At 47.5% G+C, this 16,291-nt stretch overlaps 1 protein-coding gene across 2 annotated transcripts in view; it reads left to right on the top strand.

Moving 5' to 3' along the window:
• Window positions 1-4,014: 4,014 nt before the first annotated feature.
• CTSE (cathepsin E) overlaps window positions 4,015-16,291 on the top strand; it is a 13,468-nt gene continuing 1,191 nt past the window's right edge. The window contains exons 1-8 of one of the 2 annotated variants that reach the window (XM_049634510.1): window positions 4,015-4,576; window positions 5,200-5,356; window positions 5,947-6,064; window positions 7,039-7,157; window positions 9,690-9,889; window positions 11,878-12,000; window positions 13,178-13,319; window positions 13,421-13,519. In XM_049634510.1, the coding sequence (XP_049490467.1) occupies window positions 4,509-4,576; window positions 5,200-5,356; window positions 5,947-6,064; window positions 7,039-7,157; window positions 9,690-9,889; window positions 11,878-12,000; window positions 13,178-13,319; window positions 13,421-13,519 (1,026 nt within the window). In that variant the 5' untranslated portion in view covers window positions 4,015-4,508. The remainder of the gene's footprint in view (window positions 4,577-5,199; window positions 5,357-5,946; window positions 6,065-7,038; window positions 7,158-9,689; window positions 9,890-11,877; window positions 12,001-13,177; window positions 13,320-13,420; window positions 13,520-16,291) is intronic. The other variant, XM_049634511.1, reaches the window with a different exon arrangement.

Raw genomic sequence — 16,291 nt, 5'->3', positions numbered from 1 at the left:
CATGTCGGGCACCAGCCGGTCTATGTGGTTTAGCCAGGGCACCAGTGCTAAGTGCTAACTGGGTGTCAGGTGCTGGGATGGGCAGGACATAGAAAGCACTCCTCCCGAAGATGGTCTCATGGAGTCCTCACATCACCCTGTGAGGACACCACTGTTCCTTTTCTACGGGAGAGGAACCTGATGGTCCACAACAAACCCCGTATCGCACATCTACCTAAATGGTGGGGTTGGACTCCAGACCCTGCTTTGTCTGCTTTCAAAGCCTGGGATGAGTAACAAGCACGGAAACTCGTGCTGTCAGTGTGCAGTCCTGCTCTCTGGCAAGCCCAAGGCATGAACCGCTCTTCAGGCTTACAGTTCGGGGGACAAGGGCACCTGCACACACAGGCAGTATTCAAGTCAGAAACCTTCCCAATGCCCGTGTCCTCTGCTGGCTGAACTGCAATACTTTCTGGTCTGAAGGGCACCTTCCCAGAATAGGGTTGACAATGGTTTTGGAAATGACTCACGCTCACCGGATTCCTGACGTGGCGAGATGCTGGACACGTTAGATCCTTCTTTTTTCCGGTTGCATGAAAACAAGAGGCATTACCAACCCAAAGCGGATCAGGCCCCTGGGAAAAGCAAACCTTTGTGCCAGGAGCTCCTGTTGCAGCAATTAGCAAATGGATCTGTCACTTTAAACTTGAAGTTTTCAGAATTCAGTGTCTGGGTCATGGGGAACTAGCAGAAGGGTGCATGGGGCGGGGGGGATTTTTGCACCTGTAATGATCCTTGCTGAGAGGCTCCTTGCAGGCAAAGCAGAAAATATTTGCAAGAAATATGTGCAAGATTTCTCATCGCACAACAACTCACCACCACCCTCCACCCTGCACACACCCTGCTCTCTTCTTACAATTAAAAGGCCTCAAATTTTCCATCACGCAGGAAATTATTTCTCTCCCCCCTCTTCCCCACTCCTCCTTCCCACCCTCTCTCTCGGTCTTTCTCTTCCAGGAAGAAATTCTCGAATGTCAGACCCTCGAGATCACCCAATACAGATCATCGACTTTACAGTCAGGCAAACCTGGGTTTGAATCCTGGTTACAGCACCTTGTGCAAGTGGCTTAAACTCTCTGTGCCTCAATGATCTCATCTGTAAAATGGGCTTTAAAATAATACCTGCCTGTTAGGATTGGTGTGAAGGTAGAATAGCTAATGTTTCTAAGGTCCTTCGCTCAGAGCCTGGCACATAGTCTATGCCCTCAAAATGTTCCTTGTTATTATTACCCAACCCACCCTTTTCATCGTACAGACAAGGAAACTAGATTCAGAGAAAAGCGATTTCTAGCGTGGCAAAGCCAAGACTAGATCCAGGCGTCCCATCCCAGCCCTCTTTCTACCCTACCACGCAAAGCACAGTAGACTTTCCTTCATTCATCAGCTTCAAGCAGAAAGGAGGTTGGGACATTTTCCAGTTGGTCACATTCACGCGGCGCTGGTGAGGTGGCCAGAGCCAGGACCAAGAGCGTCCCAGCTTGTTGGCTCCCCTGCGATCAGGAGCCAGTTGAGCATGAAGGAGAAGCAGCTGCTTGTGTCTTACACGGACACTGTCTCTGGAGCCCTCGTGAAGCTGGTTCCATGGAGCACTGAGCAACCGTCCTCATTACTAATTTATCTTCTGAAGCTGAAGCTCCAGAAAGGAGAAGCTGATTGGATAGGCTCACGCCAAGAGCTTTCAAATGCTCTGGAAACAGACAAAACCCTGCATCGGACCAGCCTCCAATCCACACCCCTGAGGGTCTCTCTCTTCCCAGAGACCCTCTCCCAGTGCGGAAGGATGGGATCATCGCTCATGCTATGTCCTGGTTTTTTGCCCACATGATACCATTTCACCCCAAATCCTCTTCCCTCTCTTTCCTTAAAGGACACACATACACACGCGCGCACACACACACCATCATGCACATGTCCAAGGGCTTTTGTTCCCAAATGGTCCACAGCGATGTTTGGTTCCAGCATGGGAGGATCCAGTAATCTGCAACCAGGGCAGGTGAGTTTCCTGTTGTTCCCAGAGAGAACAGACCCCATTTGTTCTGACAAACATCCCCATAGTCCTGCCTCTAGCCTGTCTCGAAATTTCCAAAACCTAGCCAGACCCCACAGCTCCTCGCAGACAATCCAGGATGTCTCTGATCCAGTCAGGGGCCAGGTGGCCCACAGCACAGACCAACCAGCTTGTTTTCCAGTCTGAGCCAGCCGAACCCTCCACTCACAATAAACAGAGGCCAGCGGGAGGTGGGGACTGGCCTGGAAGAGAGGCGACGGGGGAGGGGTACAGCTATGCTCAGGCCAACCGTTCAGTAATAATGATGATAATTCTGGGGCAGAAAGATCCCTGGACTGGAAGTCAGGAAGCCTGGGTCTTAACCTTAGCTCTGCCACTAAAGGGACCACGTGCTCTCGGGCTTGTCACTCTGCCCCTCCGCACCTCAGTGTCCTCATCTGCTGTGAAAGTGAGCTTGCCCTGATGGCAAGAAAAGGTCTTCCAGTGCAAGGGTTTTCTAGTGAAGATCTTTAGTCTGATGACATTATGGTTTTTCAAGTACTTCTACATACCTTATTTTGTGTGTTGAGTCCTCCTTAAAACTCCACAATGTAGGGTATTTGGCAGATAATAAGACTAAGCTTCCCAGTGGTTGGACAGTTATAGGCAAACTATGACAGAGCACAACAAATTATCTCAACTTCTAGCCACTTCTGGCTCATGCTGCCCTTGTAGGGGAGAGATGTCCCTCCCCAATGATGGGTCAAAGAGAACTGTCACGGGAGTAAATGCTAAAGAGGCTTTGTTCCCTTGGGATCAGGGTTTCAAGGGTCCAGGCCGTTCCCTAAGTCCTTCTGATGTCCTTTTACACTTTTGGAGCTCACGGCAGGACTCAGCTTAGCTCCACATTCCCAACTTTGTCTGCTTCTTGGGCTTCAGACATGGAAATCAGAACTCATAGCAGCAGTTAAGACACCTGCCAAATTGCTGGCTGTGGCTTAACTGGTGACCTGAACTCTGGTCTTCTGCCTTTACTCCAGAGGTAGGACGTATTGGTAAGTGTGACGGTGGCGTTGGCCTCTACTGCCTTGGTTCAGAGCGTCCCATAAGCCTAGGTCAGGGTCATGGCCGGGGGAAGGTGTCTCTTCTCACCGCCCTCCATCCTCACTCAAGGAGATAAAGCCCGCCCTCTGTTTAGGAGGTGGGGTGGCCATGGAGATGGTTCATAGCAATAGCTAGGCACGCTAGGGTAACTGAGCACTGAACCCCACCACCCCCTACTCCACATGACAGACTGAGGGTCCTTCTGTCTTTGGACACTGTCATGGGCTGAATTGTATCCCCTCAAATTCTTATGATGAGTTCTTAACCTCCAGGACCTCAGAATGCGACTGTATTTGGAGATAGGGCCTTTAAAGAGGGAACTGTGTTAAAATGGGGTCTTTAGGATGAGTCCTAATCCAATATGACTTATAAGAAGAGGAAATCAGGACACAGACACACACAGAGGAAAGATCTTGTGAAGAGGGAATATGCAGACATCTCTACAAGTCAAGGAAAGAGGCCTCTGGAAAAACCAACCCTGCTATGCCTTAGTCTTGGACGTCTAACCTCCGGAATCACCAGAAAATAAATTTCTGTTAAGTCACCCAAACTGTGCTAAGTTGTTATAGCAGTCCCGGCAAAGTAATACAGACACCTGCTGCAGACTCATGACCCCTAGCCCCACTGCGTCTAGTACCTCCCAGGCCCCTTCCAGGGCCGCCCCTGTATTCTTCTCCAAACCTCTTTCCGCCCCATAGCTCCAGATTCATCAAGTTCTTGGGGTCCAAAAAACTAGCCCCACAAGCCCAATCTCCCTTTCTAGGGGCTTTGAGGAGTGCAAGTTTCTGCCTCAGAGTGGACTGAGGGAGGGTCAGCTGCCCCCGAGGCTCCCGGAGGAGTGAGGAGAGATTAGGAAATACATAGAAAACAGCCCGATTGATATTTTGAGTTGCCCCAAATGTGATAACTGACGTTCCACCCCCCCGGGAGTCCTCAGCCAGGCCACTAGTGGTAACACGTGAGTAGACGGGTCCCACTGTCCAGGGGCACATTGCTCTCTCAAGTGATAAATACAGGGTTTCTAGGGAGCAGGGTAGGACCCCAAAAACTGGCAGAGAAGCTGAACCTACACAGTCCTCTTACTCTTTGAGGGTGCACTGACCCCCAAGTCCCATTCCAGACCCAGCCCGCCCCTGCAGGAGGGAAAAGGGCTGAGGGGAGGAACAGAGACGCCTTGTTAAACGCACTGTGTTTGTTCCGGGCCCCGGATATTGACGCAAGAGGCCTTATCATTGGGTCCTCAGGCTGGGCTGGGCAGGGCAGGGCAGATCTGAGAGTTAAGGAGATTCGGTCCCCACCGGCCTGTGGGAGAGAAGAAAAGAGAAGGGGCAAGGAAGGCCACGACAGAGCAAGGCAGAAGCTGCTGGTTGGGCCCACGATGAAAACACTCGTTCTTTTGCTGCTGGTGCTCCTGGACTTGGGACTGACTCAAAAAACACTCCACAGGTGAGGCCACGTCCCCAGCACTGTGTCCAGCTGGGGCAGCTCCCTGCCCTCAAGCCTAGGGCTGCCCTGGGAGAGGAAAGATGACGGGGAATTGAAGAGGAGAAGAAACTAAGGGCCATCTTGTGTTGGCCTTGACCCCCAGCCCACGACAAGCCAGCCCTCTGCCTCCATCTCTGACAGAAACTGCTGCCCAAGGCCCAGGGAGCCTCTCTTGTTAGTAAAGAGCAGGAACCTGCAACTTGGTGTGGAGCTCACGAGACCGAGTACTTGATCGAGAGACTGACCATGGCTGCCCCCCAATAGTTTTTCTGCCCTTTTATATCATCCCCTGACAAGGTTCATGTAAAATTGCAGAACATTTTCCTAGAAAATCTCAAAGAGCTTGTCTGTGAGAGGGAGGGCCAATTCAAGTCTAAGATTCTAAGAATCTCCAGGAGGCAGAGATCAGACTGACAGGCCGGGGGCCGAGAGGGCACCAATTCTGGCCAAACTCTGGCATGCTGCCTTGCAGAACTTCTCCTGTGTCATTTCCCAGTTTGCCTCTGGAAAAATGGGGTGGGGAGAGGGCAGGGTCCGAGAGAGGCAGAAAGGCATCTCCTCCTCACACGGGGCTTTGTCCTCAGGGTGCCCCTCAAGAGGCATCCGTCCCTCCGGAAGAAGCTGCGGGCACGGGGCCAGCTCTCTGAGTTCTGGAAATCCCAGAATTTGGACATGATCCAGTACACCGAGGCCTGCACGATGAGCCAGGGTGCCAATGAGCCCCTCATCAACTACATGGATGTGAGGAGTCCCGGGACAGGGGCTGGGGATGGGGGGAGGTGGGAGGATGGCTTGGCCTTTGGGAATGGCCAGTGTCGGCCAGCAACATCGAAGGTCAGTGTGGATTTCTCCTCTAGGATAACCCATAGGGACTGATCCCCTGGGTCCCTGTGGATTTGACCGAGCAAGCCCCAGTGCGCCCAACCGTGTAGAGCTCTCTGCAAAAGAAAAGGGATGAGCAGGGCAAGCATGCCAGTCAGAAGGGCCCTGCTGCATGTCCTGGGACACATGACTTAACCTTCACCGGCTTCCCTTCCCTGATTGCAGAACACAGGCATCACCGCCTCTTCTGCTTTGCTCGTAGAGTGATTATGAGGAATAATGCAAACAAAAGCTAAAGATAGGCAGGTGCGGAGAGGCTGATTTGATCGTCTCCCGTATAGCCCTTTCTCTGCTCCTTCTCCCTTTTGTTGCCACTCCTGAGGCTCTGTAAGCTCCAGTCTGTGCTAGCCCAGGCTCTGGCCCCAGAGAGCTCTCCCTAGGCCCCCCTGGTGAGCACCTTCCCCTTTCCCACCACCCACACTCTCCTCCCTTCCCTCCCTCCCCCATAGACAGAATACTTTGGCTCCATCTCCATTGGCTCTCCACCGCAGAACTTCACCGTCATCTTTGACACTGGCTCCTCCAACCTCTGGGTCCCTTCCGTGTACTGCACGAGCCCAGCCTGCAGTAAGTAGGGCCAGGGTCAATGGCAGCCAGGGCCTGGCCCTCTGGGGGAAGGGAGCTTGATTTCCAGAAACTGGCCATCCAGGCTGCACCAGCTTCCCCTCTCCACCTCTGAGTCCGCCCTGGGACCTTCACCTATGGTGAAAACAAGGCTGAGCCAGGGACAGAGCTAAAATCTGACTGCTATCCAGGCCAGCAACTTTCATACTGACCCGGATTAATAGGGGAAAGCTCAGCCACTGAAAATACAAAGTCAATACAAATCGTTGAACACATGATGACTCGCTCCCTTTGGAACACCTGAAAGAATGTGGGAGAAAGTTCCGTTCAAATGGCTGTTTCTGGGCAGGTCGATGGGTTGGGTTCTAGTGCTGACTATTCACCTGCTTCAAGAGGGCTTGGTGGCCTACCTCCCAGGATATCAGAGGTGGGGCTGACGGGGCACAATGTAGGGGTGGGTTTATTTGGCCAGAGGTAACTCAGACGTCTTTGTTAGCGTCGGAAAGGGAAGAGCTAAGGAAAGATGTCTTAGTCTGTGCTGGATAAATTCTAGAGGCACAATGTCTCAGAAAACCCCAAAATTGGGTGTCTACAGGTTAGGCAAGGAATTGAGAGTAGTTGCCCGGCACGGTATTTATTTATCTCCGAGTTTCTTTTGAATACCAGGCTCTGACCCATACTAGTTGGCGGAGACTTCTGCTGGCGGCTGATACATGACGCTTATCTTGGTGTGCCTCATGAGGTCACTGTGAGCAATCACGTTTCCCAGGGACAATTATTTGTTCTCCATTTAGGCCACCACATGTGGCTAGAGGAGAATGTAGTAACTAACTAAGGAGGGCCATGGCCAACCTTTCTAGAGGCCCCCACTCAATCTGGGAGCTGAGGGAATAGACCCTGCATCTCTGTGGTATCAGGGCAGGGACGGAGGCAGTGAGCTGATGTCCCAGGCAAGAGCAGCATCCTTGCTTTTCCAGAGACACACGCCAGGTTCTACCCTTCCCAGTCCAACACATACAGCGCGCTGGGGAATCATTTCTCCATTCAGTACGGGACTGGGAGCTTGTCTGGAATCATTGGAACCGACCAAGTCGATGTGAGTACAATTCCTTCCTCTTTTGTCTTTTGGCCAGAAACTTGGGGGACAGAATATTTTGCAGAGCTGTTAGGGGAACAGTTTCAGATCGGCCTCTGGAAGAGGTGGAAACAGGGAGTTGGCTTCCAGGGAAAGGGGGAAGCCTGGCCAGGAGGGAGTAGCACTTCCTGTTTGAGATAACGGCAGTGGGCCAGTCTGCTCAGTGTGCTGAGTTCTAGAGAGGCAACAAAGAGGAATCCACAGAGAAACAGTGCACAGGGCAGAAAGCCTGGTGGCAGGCTTTCAAGAATGAGTTAAGGCAAAGAAAAAAAAAAAAAAAGAATGAGTCCAAGATGCTTACTCTCAGTGCAGTAAGACAAGAAAAAAGAAACTAAGGGTACTAGGATTATAAAGGAAGAAATTACACTGTCATTATTCACATATGACAAAATTCTACATGTAAAAAATCCAAAAATATCTACAGACAATTGGGGTTATTAATTAAGTAACAAAGTTGCTGAATACTAGATTAATGAACAAAATGATTTGAATTTCTATATATCAGGAAAACATGGAAAATAGATTTTTTAAAACCTATTTTTTTTTTTTGAGAGATAGAGACAGAAAGTGAGTGGGAAAGGGGCAAAGAGACAGGGAGACACAGAATCCCAAGCGGTCTCTAGGCTCTGAGCTGTCAGCACAGAGCCGGACGCAAGGCTCAAACTCACAAACCACGAGGTCGTGACCTGAGCCAAAGTCGGACACTTAACCGACTAAGCCACCCGGGCGCCCCTGGAAAATAGACCTTTAATGACATTATTTATAACACCATCAGAAACATCAAATACCTAGACATAAATTTAACAAAACTGTTAAATGTTTCAAGATCTCTATTCTAAATACACTACAAAACATTATTGAGTGAGACTAAGGAAGATCTACATAAATTGAAATGACTCAGTATTTCATGACTCAATATTATAGATAAGTCAAAGTTTTTTCAAATTGATCAATAGATCTGTTAATCAAAAAAATGGCAATTTTTATTAGAAATTGATGAGCTAATTCTAAAATTTATATGGATATGTAATACACTCAGACCATCTAGATGAAGAAACACACTATAAATATTAAGACCTATTATGAAGTTCTAGTAATTGAGATAATGTGGTATTGGCACAAGATAAGCAAATAGACAAACGGGACAAAAGAGAAAATTAAGAAACTACTCTGAATTATGTTGAACATGAAACTGCAGTGCAGTGGAGGAAATGACAGTGTATTTATTAAATGGTTCTAGCTCATTTGGATTTCCATATAACCAACCAACAAACAAAAGAATCTTGGCTCCTATCTCACACATCATCAAACCTTCTGATACATTGTAGGTGTTAATATGAAAAGTGAAATAAGAAAGCTTTTAGAAGAAAACATAGGAAAATGTCTTTAGGACCGTAGGGTAGGCAAAAGTTTCTGCAACATGTTATAAAAACCACTAATTAAAGAGGGGAAAAAATGATAAATTTGACTACACCGTAATTCATATCTTCTGCTCACCGAAAAACACCAGCCAAGTCTGGAAGAAGATATTTGTAATACATCTATCCAAAAAAGGACTTGATTCCAGAATAAAAAATTCCTACCAATCAATAAGAAAAATGCAGATAACCCGCTTCACACAAGAGGATATCGAAATATTCAGTTTCATTAGTATTAGGAAATACAAATTAAAACCGCAACATAACCCACTGCATATCCACGAAAAGACTAAAATGGAAAAGATAGGTAATATCCAGTGTCATTGAGAATCTGAAGCAACTGGGACTCTCAAACGTTGGTATGGGAAATGTCAATTGGTACAATCACTTTGGAAAACTCATTGTCAGTATTTACTCAGGCAAAACACTTACATATCCTGTTATCTAGCAGTTTTCTCCTAAGCATAAACCCAACATGTCCACTAGAAGACATGTACAAGGATTACTGTTAGCAATAGTCAATACCGAAAACAACCCAAATATCCATCAATGGTAGAATGGATGATGATGATGTAGTCATACCATGGAATACTAGTGACAATGAGCAAAGTTACAACAGACTGCACTAGTATGTTGAGTGACAGGAGCCATATAAACAAGAATTCATCCTATAAGATTCCATTGATACAAAAACTCAAGAAGAGGCAAAGGCAGTATAGGAGGGGAAACCAGGAGATGGGTTACTCTTGAGGAAAGGCGCCATGATTTGCAGGGTGTGTGATTTGCAGGGTGCATGAAGGGGCTTCCGGTTCGGGAGCTTGCTGACAAGGGCGAGTACAGTTTGTGAAAATTCTCTGCACTGTCCACTTACGATTTCTGTATTATACTTCAACTTTTAAAAGTTTACATAAAAAAAAATAAGGCTGTGAGAATGTGGTGAAATCACTGTGCCCATTGAATCAAGAAAAGTTGGGTGGGGGAAACATTCCGTTCAGGCCAGAGGGAGAATCCGGGAATCCGAGATTGTTCGCCAAAGATCTCCCATGCAGTTTTCTCTCGGGTTTTCTCCCATTAGGTGGAAGGACTGCTTGTGGTCGGCCAGCAATTTGGAGAGAGCGTCACGGAGCCTGGCCAGACCTTTGTGAACGCAGAGTTTGATGGAATTCTGGGCCTGGGATACCCCTCCTTGGCTGTGGGAGGGGTGACCCCGGTGTTCGACAACATGATGGCACAGAACCTGGTGGACATGCCCATGTTTTCTGTGTACATGAGCAGGTAGGCCCGTCAAGCCCACCAAGGTTAAGGTCAGTTATGACTACAGGGAGACAACATGGTCCAGTCAAAAGAGCACCAGACTTAGTAGTCAAGTACCCGGCTTGGATCTCTTTCTTGACCTATTACCAGCTGTGTGACCTTGGGTTTACCCTCTCTGGATGTTGAGGAAATGGGGTTTGCCTCACCTTGTAAATTGTACCACACTGAACTAATATGAGGAATCTCTGGGATTGAGTACTCATTTATGCAATGAATAAATATTTATCAAGCTCCTATTCTGTGCTGACTGTGATACTGGGCACCAGGAGCACAATAAAACAAGGAAGACAGCCCCTGCCCTCAGGAAGCGTGATTCCAGTGGTAAGATGCAGGAAAAAATTCGAAAGTAAGCTGACAATAAAATAATGAAATGTTAAGGGACTAATAAAATACAATAGAATATCACTCAGCCTGAAAAAGGAAGGAAATTCTAACGCAAGCTACAAATGGATGAACCTTGAGGACATTATGCTAAGTGAAATAAGCCAGAAAACAAGCACTGTATGATTCCACTTGCATGAAGCTCCCTACAGGGTCAGATTCAGAGAGACGGAAACCAAGATGGAGGCTGCCAGGTGCGAGGGACGGAGGGGGGTGGGCAATAGAAAGTTATTGTTCAAGGAGTATGGAGTTTCCATGCACAGGATGAAAAGCTTCTGAAGACCGGCTCGCCACAATATGAATATCTAGAACACCAGTGAACTGTACAGTTTTAAATGGTCAATTTATACAATTGTTTTAAATTGCTTGCTGTAGTTGGAAAAGGTCATAAGGCTCGCATGCCTGGGATCCGGAAAGGCTCACCTAACCTTCATCCCTACATAGGAAGGAGATTTCTTACCTTTCTGACTCCCTCCCAGTGAGATCTGGTCTGAGCTGACCCAGCTTTAGTGTAAGCCCATTTCCCTTTTTCTCCACTCCTACGTGGAGAGACTTGAATTTCCTCTATTATACTGCATGGCTGCAGTTGGGACCAGCCCGGGCAGAGCTGGGAGCGGGACGGCAGGTGGCCCAGACATCTCTGCTGCTCCCTTACAGGTTCCTGAGCAGCTCCCTTCCAGCGGGAGAGACAAATGTTAGGATGGGAAATAGCAGAGGCTTTGCAGTCTGACTGATCTGGATTTAAGCCCTGAGCCTCAGTTTCCTCAAATGGCCACAAGGATGATGTAAGAGATAAATAGGATTAAGCAGATAACATTCTTTGCCCAGTGCCCTGCACAAAGGCCATCAACAAACAGTTCTTCCCCCAACCCCCACTAAAACCACTTTTCTATAATGCTCACAGATTCCCAGTTCCCTTCCCCTTTACCACCCTGACTTGTAGCGCCCAGAGTTTTGTATTTTTCTGATCATTTTCCTCTTGAAAATGAATCAGTTTCATGTCCTATTTCCCCAGAATCCTGTTAGGTGCCAGAACATAATCTGAAAAATCAACATCGGTGAAGATTAATAAGTTTTCAAGCTCTAGTAAGTCACGTTGCATTCACATTAGCTTCTTCACCTTAACACCATGGAGAGAATAACCCGGAAGCTCCAGGCACCAGGCACCACCAAAACAATAGTGGGAAAGATACTTGGGGGGAAAGGTTTTGGGGGGTGCCTCAAGTCACATGGTGTGTGCACCCCTCAGATGGCCTTGGCCTTGGCTCCGCATGAGTGTTGCATGACCAGAGCTGTCATCACCCTTTCCCACCTTCCTGGCCCTTTTATCCAAGAAGAAAACATTCACAAATCATTACGCAGACCTGTTTCTATCCTTTTGCCAGAAAAGATCCAGACTAATCAACTTGCAGTAGTGGGGAACTCTGGTCTCAAAGCCTAGGCTGATATTTCCCCTCTATAGGTACTTGGTGTGAGTGATCAGACCAAGAAATAGGGCACTGGCTGAGGCTTTTTCCTGGGGTTTTCCAGTGGCCCTTCCCTGACAGCCTGCCTTTCTTTCCATGTAGTGACCCAGAAAGTGGTGTGGGGAGTGAGCTGATTTTCGGAGGCTATGACCATTCCCATTTCTCTGGGAATCTGAACTGGGTCCCGGTCACCAAGCAAGGCTACTGGCAGATTGCACTGGATGTGTGAGTATTCTCGTTATGGTATGACAGAAGAACTCAGGATGGGCACCACTCAAATTGGGTTAATTGAGTTGACCTGAATCAAAGTGCTGGTCCCTGGGAGAGGATGCTGGGGGCTCGTTGTGCAGGGCTAGAAGCATAGAGGGGCTGAGCGGGGGTGCAAGAGGGGCCTCGGTCTCCAGGGCAGCAGGCACATGGTACCAAGTTTCAGCTTCCCTCCTTGCACGTGTGGTGCTCCCTCAAGTCAATACGAACACTCAGCCAACTACTCGGGGCTCATTTAACACTAATTAATACATAGGTCAAAGGGCGAGTGACACGGGGGTGCAAGTGTGAACTGGACTCAGATTTTGCCTCCATGGAGTGTGTACAGAAGATGAGACACACACACAAACCCCCACCAAGTGAAGTGGAGGGTGGACCGTGGTCCATGAGATGTGCCACCAAAGTGGCCTTGGCAGACAGGGCAAGACAGCTCCTGCCTGAAGAACTCCTCAAGCAAGGGTTTCATGAAGGAGGTAACATTGACAGTGTCTTGACATACATACATGCATACATACGTGTGTGTGTGTGTGTGTGTGTGTGTGTGTGTGTGTGTCTGGGCATGGAGCAACCAAGGAAGTGGGACCAGTGGCCGGTCACACATCTAGCACTGGACTAGACCATCCAGGAGTTCAAAGAAACGCAAGTCTCAATTCAGCCAAGAATAAGCTCCCGCAAGGGGAGGTGAGGCCATGTGCTTGGCACGAGGGATAAACAGCAAAAATCTTCAGTGTTCACTGTCTACTGAGGGTTTTTCAAACCGTAAGGACTTACCCATTTATGAGTCATGACCTCATTTTAGGGGATCATGACTTACATTTTTCATGAACTGGAATAGAATAGAAAATATCAGAGTGTACTTCGCATGTTAAGGTTGAGCACTGTTTCATTTTTTTAGTTTTATTTCTTGTGTGTGTGTGGGTGCGTGTACTGGGTCCGAGAGTACATGTATTTCTGCTATGGGTATCAGCCACAGAAAAATTGAGAAACACTCATGTGTAAGACAGTCAAAATGGAAATCACGAGTGTATATTTGAGAGCCTGTAGAGGATGAGAGCAGCTGGGGAGACTTCAGGGCAGGAGGAATCTGGGGTGGGGGAGTGGGGAGGGCAGCTCACGACATTTTCCTTGCCTTCAGAATCCAGGTGGGAGGCACAGTGATGTTCTGCTCTGAGGGCTGCCAGGCCATTGTGGACACAGGGACTTCCCTCATCACGGGCCCCTCCGACAAGATCAAGCAGCTGCAGAAGGCCATTGGGGCAGAGCCCATGGATGGAGAAGTCAGTGCCTGCCGGGGTTGGGGGGAGGCGGGAGCAGGGGAACTAGGCCCTCTCTTGGGAGGTGGGAGGCCTCTAAATGGATCCTCTGTGCTGTGTTTTAGTATGCTGTGGAGTGTGCCAACCTCAACGTCATGCCGGATGTCACCTTCATCATCAACGGAGTCTCCTACACCCTCCAACCGACTGCCTACACCCTGCTGGTAAGAACTGTTTCCTTATTCTGCAAGTCACAGGGCCGTCCCTTCCCCACGAGGAGTCTGCTACTTCCTCTTTCGGTAGCCTGCACTTACCCTGAGCCCCCCTCCCATCTTACCCTGTGCCGAAGCAGCAGTGCCCCCTCTAGAAAGGACAAAGCTGCCGGCTGGTTCTCTCTCATTTCCTGTCCTGCAGAGAAGCAGAAACAAGCCTCGTACAAGCCATGTAGTGAAGTTTCCGGGCGTTGTCACGTAGGACTTTTCAACCGACCACGTTTAATCCCCTCAAACGTCCAGCAAGACTGGATATTATTATCCCATTCTATAGATGAGGATACTGAGACTCGGAAGGTTATGTGGCTCAAGATTTGAGCTGCGTGGAGAGGGAGTACAGAATCAGGTTATATCTTCTAACATTCAGATTAACATTCTTCTCAAACAAGAAAGTGTCTTTTGCGCAGTGAATTGCTAAGTCGGTAGAGTGAGGTAGAAAGGGAATTCCTGGGGAAGTCTGGGATCGTTTCACACCACCGTTGGCCCAGATTTCCAACATCACATGGAGTTCTTTGGTGACACTAACACGCTAACTTTACCCAAGAGCCACCCACAGCACCTGGGTGATTGCACCAGAATGGAGGTGCTAAGGTATAGAGGACTTTGGGGACTTACCTACCCCCACATCTTGTTCTCCATTAACTGCTTCCCCAAGCCACCAAATATAAACAGACAATGCAAGTGAAAACAAATGTGGGGTGGTGGGTTTTTTTTTTGGCTTTTATTTAAATTCCAGTTCGTGGGGCACCTGGGTGGTTCAGTTGGTTAAGCATCCAAGCCTTGATTTCAGCTCAGGTCATGATCTCACAGTTTGTGAGTTCGAGCCCCGCGTCGGGCCCTGCGCCGACAGCACGGAGCCTCCTTGGGATTCTTTCTCTCCCTCTCTGTGCCTCTCCCCACCCCCTTCTCTGTCTCAAAATAAATTTTTTAAAAACTTAAAAAAATAAATTCCAGTTAGTTAACGTACAGGGTAATATTAGTTTCAGCTATGGAGTACAATGATTCAACGCTTCTGTACAGTACCCTGTGCCCTCCTTAATCCCCATCACCTAATTCTCTCATCTCCCCACCCACCTCCCCTCTTTCTGGTAACCATCAGTTGGTTTTCTATAGTTTCTTGGTTTGCCTCTCTCTCTTTTTTTCCCCCTTTGCTCATTTGTTTTGTTTCTTAAATCCCACATACGAATGAAATCATATGGTATTTGTCTTTCTCTGACTTATTTCACTTAGCATAAAACTCTCTAGCTCCATCCATGTCATTGCAAATGGTAAGATTTCATTCTTTTTATGGCTGAGTAATATTCCATTATAAATATATATATACACATATATATACACTCATATATATATATATATATATACATAAATATATGTATATGTATATACACACACTACATTTTCCACATTTTCTTTATCCATTCATCAGCCAATGGACACTTGGGCTGTTTTCATAATTTGGCTATTGTAGATAATGCTGCTATAAACATTGGGGTGCATACATCCCTTTAAATTAGTATTTTTGTATTCTTTGGATAAATACTTAGCAGTATAATTGCATAAAAATCCTAGAGGAGAACACAGGCAGTAACCTCTTTGACATCAGCCTTAGCAACTTATTTCTAGATGTGTCTCCTAAGGTCAGGGAAAGAAAAACAAAAATAAACTATTGGGAACTCGTCAAAATAAAAAAGCTTCTGCAGTGAAGGAAACAATCGAGAAAACTAAAAGGCAACCTACAGAAAGGGGGAAGATATTTGCAAATGATCTATCTGATAACGGATTAGTATCCCAAACATATAAAGAACTTCTAAAACTCAACACCCAGGAAACAAATAACCCAATTAAAAAATGGGCAGAAGTCATGAATAGACATCTCTCCAAAGACATCCAGATGGCCAACTGACACATGAAAAGATGCTCAACATCACTGATCAACAGGGAAATACAAATCAAAACCACAATGAGATATCACCTCCCACCTGTCAGAATGGCTAACATCAACAACACCAGAAACAACGGTGTTGGCGAGGATGTGGAGAAAGGGGAGCCCTTCTGCATTGGTGGTAAGAATGCAAACTGGTACAGCCACTCCGGAAAATTGTATGGAGCTTCCTCAAAAAGTTAAAAATAGAACTACCTTACAATCCAGCAATTGCACTACTAAAAAAAGCAAACGTTTTGCTTTAGAAAACAGCTTCATGTCAAGTCCCTAAGCATCTCCAACAAAGGGATTCTGGAGCTGTCACTGTGAACCCCAAACTGAGGATAAGCTAGACATTTGAACTGTGCCAAATTCATCAGCCTATACACCCTTCAGGACTCCGGCACCCCACCTTCTCAAGAAGGTGCTTTAAGGCCTCTGTGAATTTCCTCTACCCTCATCAGCAACCTCAAATCTCAAATGGTTGTCGGAAAGACCACACCTGCTCGGTAGACCCCAAGTCTTTGCCAAACTAAAAAAATAAGATTGGAGAAAGTTATACCCTTCTCGTGGAAAAATGAATGCCTACTTGCTTTATATCTAAAAAAGGATTCTTCCCAGAACACAAAATAGCAGTGTAACATCTCTCCCTTAAAAAATTGAGTTGAGGTTCACAAAGAAAGCAGAATTCCAGCCAACATCTGCTAAAGCCAAATCTTTTGCTCTTCCCGTCAGGCAACAAAGTTTCACTTTTTCTGATTATCAAACGGGGTGGGGGGGGGGGGGGGGGGGGGGGGGGGGGG

The sequence above is a fragment of the Panthera uncia genome, chromosome F1, assembly GCF_023721935.1.
Source record: "Panthera uncia isolate 11264 chromosome F1, Puncia_PCG_1.0, whole genome shotgun sequence".
Classification (NCBI taxonomy): domain Eukaryota; kingdom Metazoa; phylum Chordata; class Mammalia; order Carnivora; family Felidae; genus Panthera; species Panthera uncia.
Note: the sequence above shows the minus strand (reverse complement) of the source record. Positions and strands in the feature narration are given on the sequence as shown.